The sequence below is a fragment of the Pongo abelii genome, chromosome 1, assembly GCF_028885655.2.
Source record: "Pongo abelii isolate AG06213 chromosome 1, NHGRI_mPonAbe1-v2.0_pri, whole genome shotgun sequence".
Taxonomy (NCBI): domain Eukaryota; kingdom Metazoa; phylum Chordata; class Mammalia; order Primates; family Hominidae; genus Pongo; species Pongo abelii.
The window spans coordinates 46,431,515-46,452,836 of record NC_071985.2 but is presented as its reverse complement, the minus strand read 5'-3'; the positions used below and the strand labels follow the sequence as shown (position 1 = coordinate 46,452,836).

Below are 21,322 nucleotides of genomic sequence, written 5' to 3'. Positions count from 1 at the left end.
TGCTCTGCACCTGATACTGTTTAAGTACTTTTAGTAATTTGTGTGAATTAATTATTTCATTTAATTCATCAAACATTTGTAGAGTCCCTGCTCTGTGCTAGGGGTTTAGGATCAGTGAACAAAACAAAGATCCCAGCCCTCATGGAGCTTATGAATTCTAACTGGAAGAGACAGTCAAGGAATAATAAATATATGGTATGTTAATAGACAAAACATGCTAGGAAAGAATTAGACCAGGGTGAGAGGGATTGGGAGTATGGGCCAGGGGTGGTGATGGTGATAATTGCAATTTTAAATCTGATGAACAATGTGACTAGTGAGTTGGACTGAGAAGGTGACATTTAGGCAAAGACTTAATGGAGACAAAAGGAGTAAGCTACACAGCCGACTGGGGGAGGAGTGTTCCAGGCAGAGGCAGCCACCAGTGCAAAGGCCCTGAGGCCTGCAGGCCCAGTGAGCCTGCTGTGTTTGAGGAGCAGCAGGGGTGTCAGTGTGGCTGCAGCAGAGAGAGCAAGAGGGAGAGTGGCTGAAGGGGGTGTTAGGTAGTGGAGCAGATCATGGAGTATCTTATAGGCCATTGTAAGGACCCCGAGTGAAGTAGGGATACAAAGGGGTATCTTGTTTTTGCTTTTCCTTCCACTTGCAGGTGATAGGGGTCTTTGTCATTCTAGTGCCTGGAGAGAGAGGGACATGTTGGTTTCATTCAAAGAACTTTTTTTCCCATCAATCCATCCCCAGGCCTGCTCCCTGACTGAGAGGGAGGATATGGGTTAGACAGAGAAAGGGAGTAACCTCGGGATGGGTCGCAGGCAAGCCCCTGGTGAAGGAGGAGCATGAGGAGGCTGGGGTGCTCTTTGTGCTAGAGGCAGTAGGTCTGGACGTGCTGTGGCTGGTGCTGGACGTGAGACAGGTGGTGTGGGAATGTGGCCCCACTGAGACTCTGGCTCGGGGGCTGTGTGCCTGCAGAACCAGTCTTCAGTATGGCATCATGTGTCTGAAGAGGCTGAATTATGACCGGAAGGAGCTGGAGAAGAGGCGAGAGGAGAGCCAGCACGAGATCAAGGGTAAGCTCGTCAGGCTTGGAGAGGATGCAGGAGCAGCCTGCTTGGCTGGTCCCTGCCTTAGGCCAAGTGGAGGGGAGGCATTCTGTGTCTCAGGGAATCTTCCAGTCTGAAAAGGAAGATGCAGCCTCACCTTAGGGAGCTCCCAGTCTGATGGAGGAGACATAGTCCATGTCAAGTTGGCTATAATTCCCCTCCCTCGACCCCACATACCAGACAGCAGCCACCAACGGGACAAATGCAATGAATCCTTCGGGACGGTGTTATAGACTGGTGTGCTTGTGGATCTTGGTGATTTGGATGGGGTTGAATGGGAGACACAAGTCTTAGAGAAGACCTCGAAGGTGGAAAGAATAAGAAGGCCATTCCAGCTTGGGGCAGGGGGATGACCCATGCAAGGGTTCTGGGGAGAAAGCTCGGAGCCTGTTGGCCTGACCCCGGGTCCTGTAAACTGGCAGGGATGGAGTGAGTGGGGGGTTGGTTCCCCAGGCACCCAGGTGCCAGGGAGGACAGAAAGAAGATATGGAAGGTTAGGGATGGAGTGGGGGTCGAAGAGCAGGCTGGACTGGGGCTCTGGGTTTAGGGAGCTCTGCTTCTGTCCTTGGAGGGCCCTTGATGAAATGTAGTATCTCCTTCCGTCCCTTTTCTTCCCCCACACTCCAGATGTGTTAGTCTGGACCAACGACCAGGTGGTTCATTGGGTCCAGTCTATTGGGCTCCGGGACTACGCAGGAAACCTGCATGAGAGTGGTGTGCATGGAGCCTTGCTGGCCCTGGACGAGAACTTCGACCACAACACACTGGCCCTGATCCTCCAGATCCCCACACAGAACACCCAGGTGGGCAGCCTTTTAATCAGTCAACTTCAGTCTCTCCCTGTCTCCCTCACTTGCTCTCTTTCTTTCCCTCATACACAAAGGCTTAGGTATCTTGGGGGGTGGGGAGCTTTTCTAGGGCCTATGCCAGAGGGGATCGCAATGTCCTCAATTCTCCAAGTGATCGCTGTGCATGAGCAAGCCTTCATGGAAACACATGGCCTTCACATACAGAGCACACTTAGTATGGGCCTGGCACACAGTGTGCTCTTACAATGCACATCCCTGTCCTGCCCTGGGTACCTCTGTCTCCTCCTAACCCCACTTCATAGCTGAGACTCTGAGCCTTCCTTTTCATCCTGCTTCTCTGATCTGACTTTTCTTAGAGGAGAATGAGCCCCAGGGCCACTAGGGACCAGAGAGCCCATATCACCTTTGTCTACCACCCTAGGGATCTGCTCCTGGGCCCCCAGCCTTAAAAAAGCTAAATATACCAAATTACACAACCCAGAGCCTCTCCACACCAGGGCTTTGGCTCTCTGTCAACAGCTCAAATGATTAAACATCTCATGAAATTACATTTCATCATTTTTATGGAGCTGTCATCTAAGAATATATCTAAATTCTCTTGAACCTATTTATATTTTTGGCCTTTCTAACTTCCTGTGGGTAATAGATTCTAGAAGTACTGCTTGTTGTGTAGAGTACTTCCTGATTTTATTTGTCCTAAAAATGCCCCTGTCAGGCCCCTGGAGAAGGAACTACCTCCTCCTGATAGTTTAGATTTGGTAAGGATATTTGTATTTAACTAGTTCTCACCTTTTATGATTTCATAAACTCTGATTGTATTGCCTCTGGGCCCAAGCCTTTGTCTCTCCAGACGGAGCGTTCTTAATTCTTTTAGGCTTTCCTCATATAGACTCGCCTCTGTCCCCTGATTGTTTTAGCTGCCCTCGTCTGGACTGTTTGCAGCTGTCAGATCTCTTTTGAAATTCAGCCACCAGAACTGCACAGGCTATTCTGGGAGCAGACACGTTTTGGCTTGAATGAGGGTAGGGCTGTGTTGTCTCGTAATTCTGGGCAGTGTGTTGGCCTTTTAGGGGTGGTGGCAGTGCACAGGGCCATCGTGTCCTGTAGGCATTCTGCAGTGACCCCCCCCCCCCCCCACCCCAACCAGTCAAAATGGATAGGACAGATCCCTTCATTCTCCAAGAGAAGCCTGGATTTTTCCCCCAAGTGCAGTTCTCTCCACTTGCCCCCTTTGGGCAAGCCTCGTCTGCTACTTTTCTGCCCACTCACATCGCTTTTCTGAAATTTACACCTATCCTCCTCACCTTTCACTGCCCAGAGGAGCAGTGTCATTTGGATACTTGAAATTTACTATGCTTCTCCTTTCAGATCATTTCTAAAAATGTTATGTTCCCAATACTGGCACAGACTGTCCTTATGGAACTCTATGCCTAATATTTTCTACCCAGAAATGGACTTTTCTCTTTCTTTGATTTCCTATCTCTAATGCATTCAGTTTTGGAGGATAGCAGTAATTCTGTAAATAGTAGCAGGGACACCTCTCTATGGCTTTCTACCTTTCTTAATTTCCTGACCCAGTCATTGAGCTTAGCTGTTGGGAGAAGTAGTGTGTGACCCAATATGGAATCCCTCATGTAAAGTGGTAAAAATGGCTGGGTGTGGTAGCTCAGGCCTGTATGCTCAGCATTTTGGGAGGTCAACTTGGGAGGATTGCTTGAGGCCAGGAGTTCAAGACCAGCCTGGGCAACATAGTGAGACCCAGTCTCTACAAAAAGTTTAAAAAATTAACTGGGTTTGGTAATGCGTGACTGTAGTCCCAATTACTGGGGAGGCTGAGGCGGGAGTTTTGCTTGAGCCCAGCAGTTTAAGGCTGCAGTGAGCCATGATTGTGCCCACTGCACTCCAGCCTGGGCAACAGAATGAGACCCTGTCTCACTCAAAAAAAAAAAAAGGTTAAAAATATCTGGTAGCAGTTTTGAAAACTTTTCTGTTTCTGGCATTTCTGAAAACTCTGAATAAGTTAATCTCCTGGGAGGCCTAGAGAGAGTCTGTGTGCACACAGCCCAGGGACAACCAATATCCATAGCTGAGCAGGCTTCCTAATTTTAAGTTTTTGATGTGAAAACTTATCAGATATATTTATTTAATCCAAATCAATCACATTCTGGTTATCCATGGTTTACATGCTTACTTACCCCTCCAGAAAGAGAAAGACAGGCACGATTTTCCCCTTTCAGACAATTTTTTTTTTCCAAGTAGGTGATGTCTCTTTATGTATTCTATGATCCTACTTTTTTTTTTTTTTTTTTTCCCCTTAGAGACAGGGTCTTGTTCTATCGCACGATCTGGAGTGCGGGTGTGATCATAGCTCACTGCAGCCTCAGACTCCTGGGCTCAAGCTATCCTCTTGCCCAGCTGGTAGCTGGGACTGTAGGTATTCACAACCATGCCCAGTTAATTAAAAAAATTTTTTTGAGACAGGGTCTCACTATGTCACCAAGGCTGCTACTTTTTTTTTTTTTTTTTTTTTTTTGAGATGGAGTCTCGCTCTGTCCCCCAGGCTGGAGCGCAGTGGCGCCATTTTGGCTCACTGCAAGCTCTGCCTCCCGGGTTCAAGCAATTCTCCTGCCTCAGCCTTCCAAGTAGCTGGGACTACAGGCACCCGCCACCATGTCTGGCTGATTTTTTTGTATTTTTAGTAGAGACGGGGTTTCACCATGTTAGCCAGGATGGTCTTGACCTCCTGACCTTGTGATCTACCTGCCTCGGCCTCCCAAAGTGCTGAGATTACAGGCGTGAGCCACTGCGCCTGGCCGCTACTTTAAAAAGAAATTACATTGTTCTAATTTGCTGTATATGAAAGAATCCTAGGCTTACAGCTTTACTTATGAGTTTGCTTGAAGGAGCAGCTTCAGAAAGGTGTGTAAAGGCCTCTAATGGGCTAAATGCACTGAAGCCTTGCATCTCTGCCCTTGGACTCTAGGAAAATGGTGAAAGATGGCATAAAGGTAGTTAACTATAGCCCTTCCCACCTTTCCCTCTCCTGCTCTGTGGACTCCAGGCACGCCAAGTGATGGAAAGAGAGTTCAATAACCTGTTGGCCTTGGGCACAGACCGGAAGCTGGATGACGTGAGTACCTGGCCATGAATTATGAGCCTTGGGGATCTGGTCATCTTAGTTGGATTGAAGTTCATGAGTTCTGCCTTCCCTGGGCTAATTGTTAGAAGGCTAGTCTAAGGGAGGAGAGCCAGAGGGGATGCAGATAATGTCAGGGGGTTGAGGAGGTGGACCAGCCCTAGAAGAACTTGTCTTGGGTAGTAATAGGCTGTCGAGAAGTCTCTGTGAAACTCCTGTGCAAAAGCTGAAGGCCCATGTGTTGTACTTCCAGCATCTTCCAATTCTGTGCCCCGCCTTCCTATCCACATAGGATCAAAGATTTTTCCCAAAGGCCATATCTTTGGGATCACACCTTTTTCTTGATCTCTCAGACCATGTATCTTCAGTGCTGAGCTCAGCACACCTCCAGCCTGCTCAGTAAGATTCCAGCCTGTCCTCCAGGAGTGTGGGTGTGTGGAGGTAGATGCCCTGCTGAGGTTGTTAAATGACAGGTTTGCTCTCTCGCTCACCAGTGCAGTCTGCACAGCTAAACACACGCTCGGGCTTTTACCATCCCAGCTTTCTCTAGTTTCACCCTTGGGTCTACCTTCACACCAAGTTAAAGTTTTCCTCTCTCCGCCCTCCTGGTCACTGAGGGAACAGTCCCTTGCACTTGATTTCATCAGGCCTTCCCCTTGAGTTGAGGGAAGACCCTGGCATTCTGAGCCATATGGTCCCCTTTGAGATGCCAACCTAAGCATCCTACTGTTTTGTTTTGTTTTGTTTTGCACTGGTTTGCTGAGGTCATAGCCCCTCCTTGGCCCCTGCCTCCTCTTCCTCCCTCCTCACTTTCTTATCACTGCCCTTGCCTGTCAGGTCTGCACTAGTTGATCTGGCTCCAAACAAATTAAAAGAAAGCCCAGATTGTGTGTGTTTTTCGCTGCTCCGTCTTCAGTCAGATCACTGTTTCTTAGTAGGGTTTAACAGGGCGAAAATCCACCATTGTAGAAGGATTGCTCTGCCTCAGGGGGACACAGGGCACTCTCAGGAATACATAGAATTTGTGGAAGTGTTTTCTTCACAGAGGTACCTTGAAGTTTGGGAGAAAAGAATAGACTTATATATGTTTTTTTTTTTGGTCATTTAGATACTTTAAAGAGGCTAAACTGGCAGCTCCTCCCTCCCCCGACCCAGAGCTGTCCCAGCTCTGACAGATCTGTTTTCCCAATGCTCCTGTGATATTGGCCCTCCCACTAATTCCACATGCACTCAGGATCTCTGCTTTCTTTGTTGCTGTCTGGAGAAGTGACTCCCATATATCTATTAGTGTGGTGCTGTCTAATTTAGAAGCTATGTAGTCCTTCAATCCTTACAAAAATATTCTTTGAATGCCTGCCCTGTGCCAGGCATTGTGCCAGGCATGGTGGTTAGTGATGACGATGTCTCACTTTATGGTAATGATCACCACATGAGATAGGTTATGATGCCCATCTTACAGATGAGGAAATTGAAGCTCAAAGAGGGAACTTACCTGCTGTGGCAGAGCAGGACCGGAGCAGATGCGAGTCTGATTTCTGAGCCTTTCCCCCTTGTTCCACTTCCTCCGGGAAGCTTGTGGAGCTATCTGGCCTATCAGGCTCCAGACATTGGGGTGGTGTTATTGTTTAGACATTGGGGTGCACATAGATATGTGCAGTGGAGTTTTTGGGACTCAACTAGGTGTGGGCTAGAGAGGAGGGTTTTTGTGGGAAGCGTACAGTAGAAGCCAGGTCCTGAGAATAAGGTAAGATTTGGGGGTGAGGGGAGGGTCTGGGGTCCAAGGAGACTGCTTCCTGTCCAACTGTCTAGCACATCATCAGCAACCTTGAGTTGTCTCTTGCAACCACACCCTCTGCTGACTTTGGTTCTTAGTGTCCCTTCTCAAGCTTCAAGGCTCTTAAGGGCGGTATCCAGTTCTCCCTGCACATGGAGATGAGGACTCAAGGGAAATAAGGAGGAGGGGAGCAGGAAGGATTTACATCTGACTGTTAGGGGACAGGGGAGGAATGCAGAAACAGGTCCTTAGGGTTGGCTGAAGGTGGAAATGGAGACAAGGGGAAGGCGGGAGAGAGAAAAGAGGCTCTGGGCTAGGGTAAGAGCAGGACCATGGGGAGGACAGCAGTGACAAGGGAAGTTCCTAACAAACTCAGGAATGGGACTCCTGCATAAAGAGCCAGCTGCCACCTATTCATTTAATGAATATTTATTGAGTGCCTAATATGATCCCAGGCACTGCTCAGAGGTTGGGGATACATTGGTTGGAACAAAAAAGGTTATGGTTTCTGCCCCATGGAGCACAGAATTTGAGAGAAAGAGCGAGAGAGAAAGTGAAAGGCATGGAGGTAGGGAGAAAGGAAGGAGGTGGGAAAGGGAGGAGGAAAGAGATACAGTCATGCATGGCTTAATGATGCTTAGCTACGGGGATAAGTTCTGAGAAACGCATCATTAGGCAATTTGATCACTGTGTGAACATCACAGAATGTACTTACACAAACCTAGGGGGTATAGCCTATCGCACACCTAGGCTATATGGTATAGCCGGTTGCTCCCAGGCTACAAACCTATACAGCTTGTTACTGTATTGAATACTGTTGGCATTTGTAAGTATTTGTATATCTAAACATAGAAAAGGGACAGTAAAAGTATTATAATCTTATGAGACCACCACTGTATATGCCATCCATCACTGACTGAAACATTATGTGGTGCGTGACTGTATTAATGAAATAATCTCATAAATATGTAAAAATGCTACTAGGATGAGTGCTGTGACTGAGAGGTACATGGTGCTGAGAGTTTGTCGGATCATTTGACCCACTTGGGACACACAACAAACACTAGGGGGACAGGGCTGGGAGGGGTTGTTGAGGCAAGAACAGGTGGGTGAATGTCCATTGTTCCTGCTAGTCCCACTCTGCCTGCATCAGCTCTGAGAACATGGGGTGGAGGGAGATTGGGCATGGCTTCCAAGCAGGGTGGATGAAGGCTCTGAAGTGTGGGGTGGGGAGGCCCGTGCAGAGGGTGATCCTGTAGGGTTGTGGCCCTGGGTGCCCTGTGGCAGAGATGGTTGTTTTGGAGACATGGCTGGCATGGGTGAGGGGGGCAGATGGCAGGGGGCTGCCTGCTATGTCCTGTGGAGGAGCCTGCGTCTGCTTGGTGGTCTGCCTGACCCATCCCTGTTACAGGGTGATCTCATCTGATCCCATCAGTGATAGGCAGCCTGAGAAACAGGTAGGGCAGATGTTATTATTCTCATTTTACCGACGAGGAAACTGAGGCTCAGAGGGGTCACTCACCTGGTACAGGGTCACATAGCCAGTAAAATGGCAGAGCCAGGATTAGAAGCCAGGTGTCTGACTCCCGCCCGACATAGTACTCTTCCGGTATACTGGACTACAGCCATTCGGAGGCCCCAGAAGGACAGGACAGTGTGTATAGGGACTGGCTGTGACCTCCCATGGGCTGAGGCAGAGGAGTGCCTTGAAAGGTGAATGGTTATGCCAAGCCTACTTTGAAAAGATTGCGGTGGGCTGGGAAACAGTTCAACTGCAGGATGGCAGACCCAACAAGATTCCCACCCCCACACACACTCCTTCCATCCGCCACCCAGAGACAGAGAATTTCAGAGTCGCAGGGTTTCCCGATTCACCGTACAGATGGAAAAACTCAAGGCTAGAAAGGGGAAGTGACCTCACTCCCTCTTTCCAAAGGGGTGGGAGTGGTGCCCCTTGAACCAGCGGCGACTGGCCCCCTCCAGGCAGGGCGTGAGGATGGCAATTCCAACAGGGCCCTTGGGCCTCTGGTGTCCCCCTCGGTGCAGGGGGATGACAAGGTGTTCCGCCGCGCGCCCTCCTGGAGGAAGCGCTTCCGGCCGCGGGAGCACCACGGTGGTGGCGGCATGCTCAGCGCTTCGGCGGAGACCCTCCCGGCGGGCTTCCGTGTGTCCACCCTGGGGCCCCTGCAGCCTCCACCGGCCCCGCCAAAGAAGATCATGCCTGAAGGTGAGTAACAGGCGGGCTGGGCATGGCCGAGGCCCAGCCGAGCGCGGGCTCCTTCCTGGCACCCCAGGGCCGGGCCGGGTGGAGAGGGGCGAGGCCGAGGCTGGTGCCCCGCGCTCCTGGGCTGCAGCTGCACTAACGCTCCGCGGGGAGCGTGTGCGCGCACTAACCCGCCGCTCTGTGTGTTCTCCCGCGGCTGCCGACTTCTCCCAGCCGGGACGGCGGGGTCGCAGAGACTGGAGACCTCCACGGTTCGGACCTACTCCTGCTGACCCCCCCATCCTCCCGCCCCGGGTCTGACGGGGGTGTGCCCGTGGCTCGGGGTAAGTGGGCCAGGCCCGGGGACGCGGGCACCTTGCTGCTGGCCCTCGGCCCTATGCACCTGCCCTTGACTGCCGGCCTGGCCCTGCCGCTCCAGCCCCGCTTACCAGCACTGCCCGGCTTGCCCCTTCCTGCTTCGTCTGGCCCGGGGCGCTTTGCGCTTGGAGCACGCTGCGTTGCCGCTGTCGCACACATCCTACAACCTGTCTCGCAGATGCCCTGCAACCTGCCTCACAGTGCGATGCCTGTCTCTCTCTCTCCCTCAGCTCACTCCCACTATCTCTACGGACACATGCTCTCCGCCTTCCGGGACTAGCCACGGCCCCCAGGGCTGGCTTCCTTCTTCTGGGTTTCACAGGCTCCTCTGGCCCTGACCCCTCCTGCTCGTTCCCCTTCCTTCCGCGGCTCCTAGTCTCGTCCGTGACTTTCCGGTTGCCCTGGATCTCAGAATATATTCGTCCACTCCCTCGGCACCCCATTACCCCGAGTCCCACCGTGTGTCCGTTGTAAGTCCGGTGGATGTGGCTGGGATTTCCTGGTATTGTGGAGGCATCCAGGTTGTCCATGCTTGGGATTCTGGGGGAAGGAGAGAAGGGCAGCCCAGGGTGGATGTGAAGCCACCCTTCCTCTTCTGGACCCAGCCTGGTCTGCACTGCAACCTCCACCAGGACCAGGATCCTGGGCCACAGGCTGGGATGATCCTTCCACGAAAGGGTCATTACAAACGCAGCCCTGCTTGGGCTATTCAACCTTAGGGTGTCTGTCCACGTCTGGCTGTGCCAAATGGTCTGGCCGCTGGTTTTGGCATCCTCAGCATCACTACTCTCCCAACCCATCACCATGACTGCAGTTCCTGCCCCCATTCTCTTGGGGTCAGGGAGGGGCTGGGAAGGGCTACCGAAGGCCCCATGCTCCCACAGGATGGTGAGGCTGGGAGGAGGAAGACTGAGGTAGAGATTCCAGGCCCTGGCATAAGCTGAATCCCAAATTTGGGTTTGGGAAGAACCAGAGAGAAATGGATCCCTGAGCTCTGAGCCAAGGGTGAGGATGGGGAAACTCTAAGCTCCTGCCCAATAAGAGGCATAGGCAGACTAGCCAGAGGGAGAGCCAATGGCCTCTGGTAGCCTTAAGCCCAAAGGGCAGTGGGAATGTCCCCTGCCCCAACCATCGGGTGGAGCTCCTGCTGGGCTGTGGGGAAGGGAGGTTGTGCGGATCTTGACTCTGGGGCAGAACAGATCTAACCATGCATTGCTAGCTCTGCTTCCAGCATCCCTTCCCCTTCTCTCCTCCTCTGCCTCACTTCTTTAGTAATCCCAACCGTATAAAAATGAACCTGATGGGTGGATTGAATATACATTGACCCTAAAGTCAAGGTTGGGGAAAAGGCAGACTAAGGCCTCCTTTCTCTGACCTCCCAGGAAGAAAATAGCTTCTCCTATAGTGATTCATGTCCCAGGTCCAGGAAATCCAATGTTGGTGAAGGCAGCCACTCTCCTGCTTGTCCCCAAATCACCTAACCCTCATCCAGGGCTGTTTTGGTGGGCAGGGACTGCCTCCTTCCGGAATTCCTAAGATCCGCCCAGCTTCCACCATTTTCATTGCTTTCCCCAGCAGCATGATGGGAACCCGAGCTGAGGGATACAGGTCCTGATTTGGTAGGAATATTATTCCCAAGAAATACCCTCTCCTCACCTACTCCCTCATCCTACCAAGGTGCCTGAAAATGTTCAAGACTTATGTTCAGGGTGGGATGATGGAACCGGGGGCTTCATCAAAGTGAGAGGAAAGGAAAAGCATCTGGCACGTGTTTCTTGGTTAGGGGCCAGTGCAGTGCCATCCTACAGGTGGCTGGAGAAGCTGCTTTGCAACCTGATCACCTTGAGTTCTGAGCAGAGGCTGGGCTTGTAGGTGAGATAATGGGCCAGGGCACCCAGTCCTGAAGGAGCAATGGCACCTGGGCAGTGCCAGGGCTTACAGCCTGCTGCTCCTTTTTAGTAGAGGAGAGGCCCATCACTGGTGTGGTGGGGTGGGCTCTCCCCTAGGCTTGGGCAAGGCAGCCACCTGCCCTTGCTCTCCCTTAGTGTTCCCTGGCCTCCCTGCCATCAGGTTGCTGGGAGTGGAGATGGAGGGATTATTGAGCAGAAAATGAGTTGGATGAAGATAAAGAGCTCCCATCCCTGGGTAATGGATATTAAGATGATGGAGATTCCTAAGATTGGTGGAGTTGGGCAATGCACAGCCATTTGACTCCTTCAGGGTGCTCTTGATAGGCTGGCTATAAGGGAGACTCAGTCCCAGCCTCTCCCCTCTACAACTCCTGCCACTGTTGGCCATGTCGTAAGGCAGCAGCTGTGCCAGGATAGCTGGGTCCATTCAGAGCACCTTGAGAAGTATTGCAGGGAGGTGTTAAGAAGAGAAATCTGTGCAGTGATGGAAGGCTGTTGTCTTGGTGTATCCCTTGCCTCATAGTCAATATATTTTTTTCTTTGGCGAGTCACCAGTGACCCGAGCCCTCCACACCAGCCTCCTGTATCTCATCAGGTCCCTTCTCAGTACTGTATTTGCTCAGTGCATCAGGAATGGGTGTATGGGTGTGTGTGGGTGGGTGTGAGTGTGGGTGTGTACGTACCAATAAACAACCTGGTTTTAAGACAATGTACAAATGGCCTCCAGTCTTTTTTTTTTTTTTTTTTTAACTCTGAGCTCACCTGAGATTTCCAGCTTCTTTCACAGTTGTAAAGCCTGCTGTACTCTGGAAGGAAATGTCACAATTTTCAGAACTTGTAGTCAATAACTGTCTATTTATTTATATAAGCACAGGATTGATAGATTAATGTTTGGGCTGCATGTGCCCAGTGGGTAGAGGACCAGATAAGGAGAGAGGGGCCTGATATCTTCTTTCATCTCACTCACCTGGTCAGGCTGTCACCCTTTCCCACTGCTCCTGGAGTTCCTTCTCCTGAATGCCCCTTGGTCACATCACTCCACTGTTCCCACTTTCAGCAGCTCCCAGCACCTCTAGATCAGAGTGGCAGTTCCTCCTCAGTGTGGCCTAAGAAGCTATTCATGACTTGGCTCCTTCACCTCTCCTCCTCCCACCAGTTTCAAGTCCACCTGACTCAGAAACATGGTGTCCACCCAACCCCGTCACCAGAAGGCAGCATGACTGCTTCTGTCCTTACCTTTGTAGTTTTAAGCCATCAAGACCACTTCAAGCATCACTGGGGAGGCATCACCTGCCTCTCCCCAGCAGAACTAGTTAACCAGCAACCTCTGCTCTCTGGACACTCTGTACACTGCGCAGGCTGGGCAGTGATTGCCTCCCACGCTGGGCTGCGAGTTACCTCCTTTAGGGCAGTCTCGTTGCTCTCTCCATCCCTAGGTATATATCTTCGAATGAATAAATGCACCAGCCTTCTCTCAGAGGGTTGTATAAGGATTAATATTAGTAAAAGCTAAAAATTACTGAGTTCTGTTGTTTGCCAGACACTGTTCTAAGCATACTAAATATATTAACTCATGAATCCTCACAACTCTGATATATTCTCAGCATTTTATAGAACAGGACATTTTAAGACTAAGATAATACAGCTGGTAAGAGACAGATGTGGGTCTCAAACCTAGGCCTTCCTGACTCCGGTGCCTTGTCCTTAACTATGATATGTATGTTCAAACTCCTGACCCAGTGCCAGGAGTATTTATCTTTTTTTTTTTTTTTTTTTTTTTTTCATTAGGAGTAGCATGATGAAAAGGAATGCTTATCAAATGTTGCTAGCTTCTCTTTTAAGTGAACTCAAGCCCCTGCCCCTCAACAAGCCTTCCCCAGCTACCCAGCTCCCTTTCCCTGACTCCTTTGTGTGTACAACTCATGTGGTCTTTGGCTGCTGTGAATCTTTGGGGGGCCGTGTTTCCCCTGCCCCCCTGAGTGGTGAACTCCCCTTCGTGTAGCACAGTGCACCATGCATCCTGTGTCCTCTTTAAGGCTGATGGTGCCCCAAACACGGATGGAGCAAGGACAGCAGAGTTCGTGGGCACAAGTGACAGGAGGGAGTGGGACCAGGCACCCTGGACACAGCCCAAGGAGAGAAAACAGAGGTGAGGGAAGGTACTGGCCCTGTGCCTACAGGCCTCTGGGGGTCCCTTGCTACCCTCTCCAGGATCAAAGGTAAAATTGACAAACCTTGGTGACTGGCTGGCTATGGGAATGAGATCTTCACTGAAGGGATCCAGGAAAACTATGACTTTCTTGTGCTGCCTTCCACTGGGACAGGAGATATAGACGGAGCCGACTTATGTGTAAATGGGAGTTTGATTTTGGACATGCTGGGCTTGAGGTGAGAACTAGACATCATGGTTCCATCCACACTTGTAGGAAAGAAGAATCTAGGTGTCTTTCCTAGAACCCTTTCCTTTGCTCTCTCTAGGAATGCTCCAAGCAGTGAGGGGCAGGGAGTCCGGATCCGAGTGGGGACCTGTGGCAGAGGGGGACAGGGATGAGGCACAGCCAGAATCGTGGAGGGGCTGTGATTGGAGTTTCTATTCAGGACTGGGTTGAGCTTCCTTAGTCAAAATTCTGGCTCAACCTGAAGTCTTCCAGGCCCACCCTCAGGCTTTTCTGCCCCAGCCTGGGGCCCAGAAGCCCGGGGAAGCCCAAGGAACCTAACATGTTGGGGTGGCGTTTTACCCAGGAAACAGATACCTGAGCTGAGGGGTATCTTTTCCTCTCACCCTCCGCCATCCCTCTGCCGCCTCCCTCTCCAGTTGATCCACCCCGTCTACACCTGTAGCACTTAAGAAGGTTTTCCAGTCTACCAAATAAATTACTCTGAGAAGTTAGATCCCTAGGAGTGCCTATTGGAGTGCCACAAGTAGTACTGTAAGTGTTCAATTCACACCAATTATCTAAGTACTCGAAGAAGTTCCTATTTACACACCAACAATTGGTATGCCAATTTTAAGTAATATTTATCTTTTCATTGTGGTGGATTCCCTAAAGTCCATTATTAAGCAACATTTGATTAATCCAATTTGATTTATTATAGGTGCTTCCAACTAAAGAACAAATTTGAGCTAATCTCCCTAAAGAACTCCAACTCATGATTTATTAATTGGAGTCTTCTCTGTAATTCTGTTGTGAAGATTAAGCATTTGCTAATTTAAGAAAGTGCCCATGCTTCGATAACAATTGTTTATTCTGTGAAAATAACGAGTGAGGCTGGCCCCCTGCTTAGCAGAGTTTGCCATTCACACCTGTGGAATTCTAGCAAACTGTTTTTCCCTTAAGCACTTAAAGACATGAAAAAGTAAGTAGACAGTGACTACACTCCACCATGGTAGGGATCGATTGCACCCAGTATCATTGCTGAGGACTGTTCATTCTTTCCACAGTCTGAACGTGACCCTCACTGTCTAATTGTCAGGATAACTGAAGAGGAGCAGACTTAAAAAATATATCCAGCAGCCCCAGAACCTGTCCTTCAGCAGAGCTGAGTGCCTTCCTTGGCCAGCCCTTCTTATCCCAGTAAGAAGGAGAGCAAGGGATGGGCAGGTCATAGCTGCAGGTGACAGGGTTGTTTCCACCCTAGGAGTGTGGGAAGTGCCAGAGGCAGAGGAAATGAACTTGAAGGGAGAAGATCTTCCAAGAATGTGTTCTGAGTATTTTCGGAGGGTAATAAGGGAGTGAATGTAGATTCCAGAGCCAAGGCACTGCAGCCAGCCCGGTTGCCCTCCTCATTCCCCAGGGCAGTGAATCAGGGCTAAGAGTCATGGAAATGACCTTGGTCTTCCTCTCCAGCCCCTCCAAGGGGGAAAGACTAAACTCAGTGATACCAACTTGAAAAGAAGAAAATCCCACCAATGGGAGCAGAGTAGGCCAATTTGCAATTCCCAATAAGCCCTGCTTGACTGGTTTGGGACAAGCAGGCAGTGGGGGAGGCCCTCCCTTTTGCACCGTCGCCTGAGTTCTGTGAGCCTCCGGAGGCTTCTTCTGATTCTTTTCCTTAGGCAGAGTTTCTGAAGAAACTTGGGGGGCACAGTGATAACTCTCCTCTCCAGCAGTAAGGTCAGGAGGGTGAGTGTGGGAGAGATGGCCCAGCTGAGCCCAGAGCGGGTGCAGGGTGGTTGCTAGAGCCTCAGGCAACACTGGGTTAAGTTCATTGTGAAGGGTCCCAAAGAAGTAGGGCTGGAATGTACCATGCTCTGAATCCCTGCTTCGGTAATGATTCTGAAACTTATAATTTGCAATAAATCAGATGAACTTAGCCCCAAGCAGTTGGAATTAATAAAGTTTTCAGTAGATGTCCATGTTCCATTTGAATTCTAGCTCCTGTTAACTCCCCAGTTAATCCTTATGTAATGTCTATCCAAAAATCTCTGTTCTCAATTTCCCACCCACCTTCTACCCTCAGGAAGCTAATATTTGAAAATTAGCACCCCAAATGAAGAGAACCCCAGCTTCTCTTTGATTGTTCTTTGTGGACCCTTTACCCTCCCCAAGCTAAATCTGAATCTCCTTCATGCTGGGAGCTGCAAGCAGGAACCACAATCCCCTTCTGCCTGGAGGGAATAGAGGAGAATGGGGAGGGGCCATGCTATTTGGCCTGCAAGGAAATGACAGTGTCTGATTCCCCTTCCTCACCTCCCACTTCTCTACAGGGCTCCTGGTATTGTGACACCAGGGCAGAGGTGGGGACTAGGGAAGGGAAACCACAACTTCTAGCTCTGCACCCTGGCTGTGGGCTGATGAGCACTGGGCTTACGAGGTGCTCAGTTAACTGAAACCAGAGGACCTGTTGGGACATGACACAGAGCACAGCAGCCTGTGAGCAGTGGCTGTGAAGTATAGTCATAGCCAGTTGTCCTCCGTGTCCCACAAGGATGTCTGTGGAATCTGGTCTCCACCTAGACTGAGATCCAGACATGCTCGACTTCCTTCGTCATGGTAAAAAGAGCAGCGGTCCCCAGTGCCTAGTGACCACCAGCAAGATGAGGCCCTTAGCACTGTGGAGCCCCGCCCACTAGGGTGTGTCTGGACTGCTCAGTGGGAAGGGGCAGGGCTGTCAGTCATTTCCCTCCCTCTGCATCATCACCGACACTCTTCTGGCAACCAGTCTTTATTCATTTTTTAAAAAAGGAAATCCAAATAAGTTAGCAAAAAAAAAAAAAAAAAAACAAAAATACAAAACAATGGCAAAACCACACGATGCTTAGTTAACAAAAGAAATCACCCCCAAGAGGCCCCAACCCCTTTTCCCTGCCTGTCCCCGGCAACTTCAGCACAGGAGACCTTGGTCGGATGGCAGCTTTACAAACAACACACGAAACAAAACAAAACATAAAACCACTGGAAGGTTCCCAATATTCACTGCAAAAGTTTGGCCCCCCAGGGACTTGGGAACAGAGGACTGTTCCTCTCCCCTTCTTCTCTCTCAATTCAGGGCAGGCCCAGCCCAGCCACTGGCATCGGGAAGAGACCAGAACAGGAGATGTGCACAGCTTGTCCAGGTCGGGACACTGTGTCTCTCAAACTGTTTCACTTGGGGGGTGGAATTAGAGGCCGCGTTATGATAAAAAGGAAGCTCCTGAGTTTGCCCCCTGAGCTGAGGCATACACGAGGGGGCGCTCTGGTCCCCTGCTTTACCTCCCTGGAAAGGGGATGCCCTCTCCTTTAAGGAGGCAGCTGAATGAGGGCATCCAGTCCCTTGCTGGGGGGTGGGTTAACCTTACATGGATGAGGAAGGGGATAGTCTGGCCTATGGCACCCCAGAGCTGGCTTCCTAGCATCAGGGCAGTCTGGCTTAGGAGGCCCCTGCTACAGAAGTAGTGGCATCTGTGGCCAGCTTGGGGAGCTCGCAAGGATGCCTGGCTTGGAAGACAATCTCAGTTGGGCATGGTTTCATCTGGGAAGGCCACAGACACATCTTCCACTGTGATGCTGTCCACGATGGAGGTGAGGGAGTGCAGGTTGTGGGCATCTGTAGGGTCAGCCGTGAGCAGATGATCTGTAAGGGGAGGTGGGAAGGTGGTACCTGGGTGAGGAGTGGGGGTTCTTGAGGCCCAGAATAGAGGATGGGACCCTTGGGGTGACAGAGGTTTTCCAGGACAGATGAATGACAAAGCTCCGGAGTTCTACTCCCTAGTCCCTGCCTTTCCCCATGCTCTGTGAGTGTGTGTGTGTGTGTGTGTGTGTGTGTGTGTGTATGTATGTATGCCCCTCTTCTCTGAACTCCCCTAGTAGGTAGGGTTTGGAAGCAGCCACTCAAGTTGGAGCAGGATGGAGCTCCCCAGAGACTGGACCTGCCCTTTGCTCAGCCCAGTTTTGCAGCACTGACTCAGCACTTCGCAGGGACCCCTGGGGCAGGGACATTGTCCTCTCTGTGGAGAAGGTCAACCACCAGGCATCAGCTGCAGGAGCCACTATCACTCCTTTGCTGGTCAAGACTGCAGGGGCACACAGAACTTCCCAGCCCACCCTTTGGGCCCTGGAGTCAGCAGGTCCCTGGAGAGACCCAAGGAAAGAGGACCGGAGCAAGGAACAAGGTAAGAGGGGAGAACCTGGCCCAGGGAGGGACTGAGGGATTGGAGCCAAGGTTACCAGGGTCAGGCCTCACTTACCCCCTGGGTTGGCGCTGAACTCCAGTGCACTGCCCCACTCTGGACTGCAGGAGGCGCTGTGAGAGCTGCATTCGCTGGGCACCTGCAAGACAGGGCGAAGGCCCAAGGTCGGGGCACAGCCATTCTTTGATGTCTCTCTCTGCCTAGTCCCAGTGGGCAGAAGTACCTGTGGTGGGGTTGGAGGGTGGGCCACAGGCTGCGGCCTTCCAGCCCAGGCCATCCCCAACCCCAGAATCTTTGTAACTAGCTCCTCTCACACCCCGGAGGCCCTGCTTCCAGGCCTTCCTGGCTTCCATCCTGGGTGGTGGTTCTGCTCTCACAGGACACCAGCTTAAAGGGGTCCCTGGTTCTCCTGACTCTGGCGATAAGGGTGATGGAGACAGATTTTGTGGCCCAGTGAAGATCGCTCTGTGCAGGCCTGCTGGAGTTCCAATGAGACTGAGTGGGTTTTCTCTCTGCTCAGCCACACCCAGGATGGGGGTGGGGCAGGGGGCAAAGCAGTCTTCTCTGGTTAACTTGGCCTGGCCTTTTAGGCTCTGACTCAGGCGCTGGGATTAATCCTCACCCTCACCCGGGCTGACTGTGGCCTTGCTCCTGATCCTTTCTTCAGTCCTGTGTTCCCCACCCCCACCCCTTCTGCACTTCCTCCCCACTGCCTTTATCTTGTCTGGAAAGAACACAGGACACAGGAGGTCAGCTGGATAGCCCAGCTCTGACCAGGGAAGGGCTCCTGCAGCCCCTCGACCCTGTCTGGCACCTGCTCCAACCCTCTGAGCCCCTCTTGGGGTCTTGAGGCTGTCCAGGGGCAGGGGGATGGGATGGCCACTTACCCCTGGCTGGGGCCCGCCTCCGCCCCGGTAGCGGAGGTCACGCTCCTCCTGGTTGAGGGAGCTGAGCAGGGCCTGGAGGCGCTCGATGTACTGGATGGCGCTGCGCAGGATCTCCACCTTGGGCAGCCGCTGGTTGGGGTTGAGCAGGGTGCTCCTCTTCAGGGCCTCGAAGGCCTCATTCACCTTCTTGAGCCTGCGCTTCTCCCTCAGTGTGGCTGCCCGCCGCCGGTCCACAGACACCGACTTCCTCTTACACACCTTACACGCCCACGGCAGGCACTGGCCTGGACAGTGCTCGGGGGTCCCCAGCCCCTTGTCCTCGAGGGGCCCTGGGGCCTCGGGGCTCAGGGTGAGCTCCGTCCGCTCATAGCCTGGTGGTTCGAAGCCCTGGAGGTGGACAGGCAGGTAGTTTTCCCCATCATAGAAGCGGGGTTCCTGGTAGAAGTAGGGGGATGTCTCATACAGCTCCATGGGGTCGGAAAAGGCTTGTTCCTGCCACCAGCCCCCAAGCTCCTGCAGCCCCTCACGCCAACTGCTGGGTGCCATTTAAACCCTCCCCGCTGGCATGGAACCAGAGATAAATATAGCCAACGCCACAGAAACCTGAGCCCCCTCTAAGCTGTTGCTGCACATCAAGACGTTTACAGTGGATTAGATGTGATTCCCCTTCTCTCTCCCCCATGGCCCCCACCCCACCCAGCCAGCCTGCCCCTGGCCCAGGCGGGCTCCTGTGCACGGGTCGGGAGGCCGTCGGGTGTAATTTGATTAGTTTTCATCTCTCAGCAGCCCCTGTGGGGCAGGGGCGTTGGGGGAGGACACATTCCCCTCTCATCTGCTCCTTTCAATTACTCCTAGCTGGGCGGCCTGCCTGTTCTCTCTTTGCAGTCCCGAAGAAGCTGGTGGGTATAGGGGGAGGAGGGAACAAGGAAGGGTAGGCTTAGGCTGGAAGGGGCCTTAAGAGCCAACTTATCCATCTCCTTGCTTCCTGACAGCACCTTAACCACACTACATCAGTCGATGAGACTCTTTTAAAGACTTCCCTCCAGAAAGAATGGGACTGCTTCAGATTCTGGGCATTCATGGGCACTCAGTATCCAGGGATAAGAAGGATCAAGACTCAGAGCAGCTAACAGATTCCACTTTTGGGGTTCCCAAGCAGCTTTGTTCTCTTAGGTCTCATCTGGGGGGTAAATTGAGGCAAGAGAAATTATTTGGTCTTGGCAGGGGTAAAGAGAAATTTCCTCTTTAATACAGCAGCCAAGGGGTCAGAGCAGAGATTAGAATTTACAGCCTAGAGCGGCAAGGTCAAGAGGTACTAAGCTCCCTGTCTCCTCCCCGTCTCACTCCCGACCATTGATCTGTCCTTCTATGTTACCTCCTCAACTCTTTTTCCAACACCAGAATTTTCCTGGCTCATTACTGTGGATGGGGGTGAAAAAGTAGAAAAAACAGAGCCCTTCAAACTCAGTTTAAATCTCCTCTCTCCTTGGCCACCGGGCTTGGTTGTTCTGCCTCTTCCTATCTGAGCCATCAGTTTTACATGTATCATGCAGGTCTCAAATGTCAGGTAGAGCAGGGACTATTTAATCTTTAGGCCTCTCAGGCTGTGGTCACCTCTCAGTAGGTGCCTCAGGGTCTGAGAGGACAAATTCCTTCCAATGCAGTGGGCAGACCTTAGACACCAGCAGTGAACAAGTCTCAGTCTTAGGGCTGGGGATTATAGGGACACCCCAGAGAGTGTCCCTGCCCTCGAACTTACCATCTGATAGCAAACGGTGATCACCTCTTTCTACCTAGCCCCTGATGCCCAAATCTCCTCCCAGGCGGCTACTGTTCAGCTTCTGCTCACGTCAGGAGACAGCCCGTTCCATTGACGTGTAGCTTTGAGCTGCAATCTGCTCCCTCTATCTTTTACCCTTTGTTCCCGGTTTTATCCCCCCCATAGACTAATGTCCTGCTCCTTATCCTATGACAGATCAAACTGACAAGTTCAAGCCAGTGGCAAGGACAATAAGAGGAAGGGGAACCCTGCTGGGGACTCAGGGGAGACTTCACAGGGAACGTGAGATCTGCGAGGCATGTGAAGAACCAGTGTTCCTTCCTCTCATTATTCACAGCAGGGAGCCGGGAGAATTCTGATGTCCTTTTGGGACAGGAAATGGAGGGAAGGAGGGAACATAGCTGGACAATAAAAGAACCCTAAGCATGTTGAGGGAGAGCAGTGAGGTCTTAATTCTGTTCTTGGCCTTACCAGCATGATAGAAAGTAGCAGCATAGGCCGGGCGTGGTGGCTCATGCCTGTAATCCTAGCATTTTGGGAGGCCAAGGCGGGTGGATCACGAGGTCAGGAGTTCAAGACCAGCCTGGCCAAGATGGTGAAACCCTGTCTCTACTAAAAATACAAAAATTAGCCGGGCATGGTGGTGGGCACTGTAATCCCAGCTACTTGGGAGGCTGAGGCAGGGAATTGCTTGAACTCGGGAGGAGGAGGTTGCAGTGAGCCGAGATCACACCACTG

General features: G+C 51.6%; 2 protein-coding genes across 12 annotated transcripts in view; one reads left to right on the top strand and one right to left on the bottom strand.

Moving 5' to 3' along the window:
• Positions 1–12,024, top strand: part of PPFIA4 (PTPRF interacting protein alpha 4) — a 52,499-nt gene extending 40,475 nt beyond the window's left edge. For 7 of the 11 annotated variants that reach the window (XR_008510586.2, XR_008510584.2, XR_008510585.2 and 4 more), the window contains 6 exons: positions 967–1,064; positions 1,725–1,900; positions 4,968–5,036; positions 8,863–9,043; positions 9,254–9,363; positions 9,628–9,793. Coding sequence is in view for 4 of the 11 variants with exons in the window: in XM_054522797.2 (XP_054378772.1) it covers positions 967–1,064; positions 1,725–1,900; positions 4,968–5,036; positions 8,863–9,043; positions 9,628–9,677 (574 nt within the window). In the remaining 7 variants the exon portion in view is untranslated. Of the gene's footprint in view, positions 1–966; positions 1,065–1,724; positions 1,901–4,967; positions 5,037–8,862; positions 9,044–9,253; positions 9,364–9,627 lie in introns of all 11 variants that reach the window. The other 4 variants (XM_054522797.2, XM_054522780.2, XM_024248512.3 and 1 more) reach the window with 1 other exon arrangement.
• Positions 12,025–16,457: 4,433 nt separating this feature from the next.
• MYOG (myogenin) lies at positions 16,458–19,385 on the bottom strand. Its single transcript, XM_054522763.1, has 4 exons — positions 18,805–19,385; positions 18,732–18,734; positions 17,975–18,056; positions 16,458–17,361 (listed from the first exon to the last, which is right to left on the bottom strand). Exons 1-4 carry the CDS (start codon positions 19,348–19,350, stop codon positions 17,240–17,242), a joined length of 753 nt encoding a protein of 250 aa, XP_054378738.1. The 5' UTR covers positions 19,351–19,385; the 3' UTR covers positions 16,458–17,239.
• Between the last annotated feature and the right edge of the window lie 1,937 nt (positions 19,386–21,322).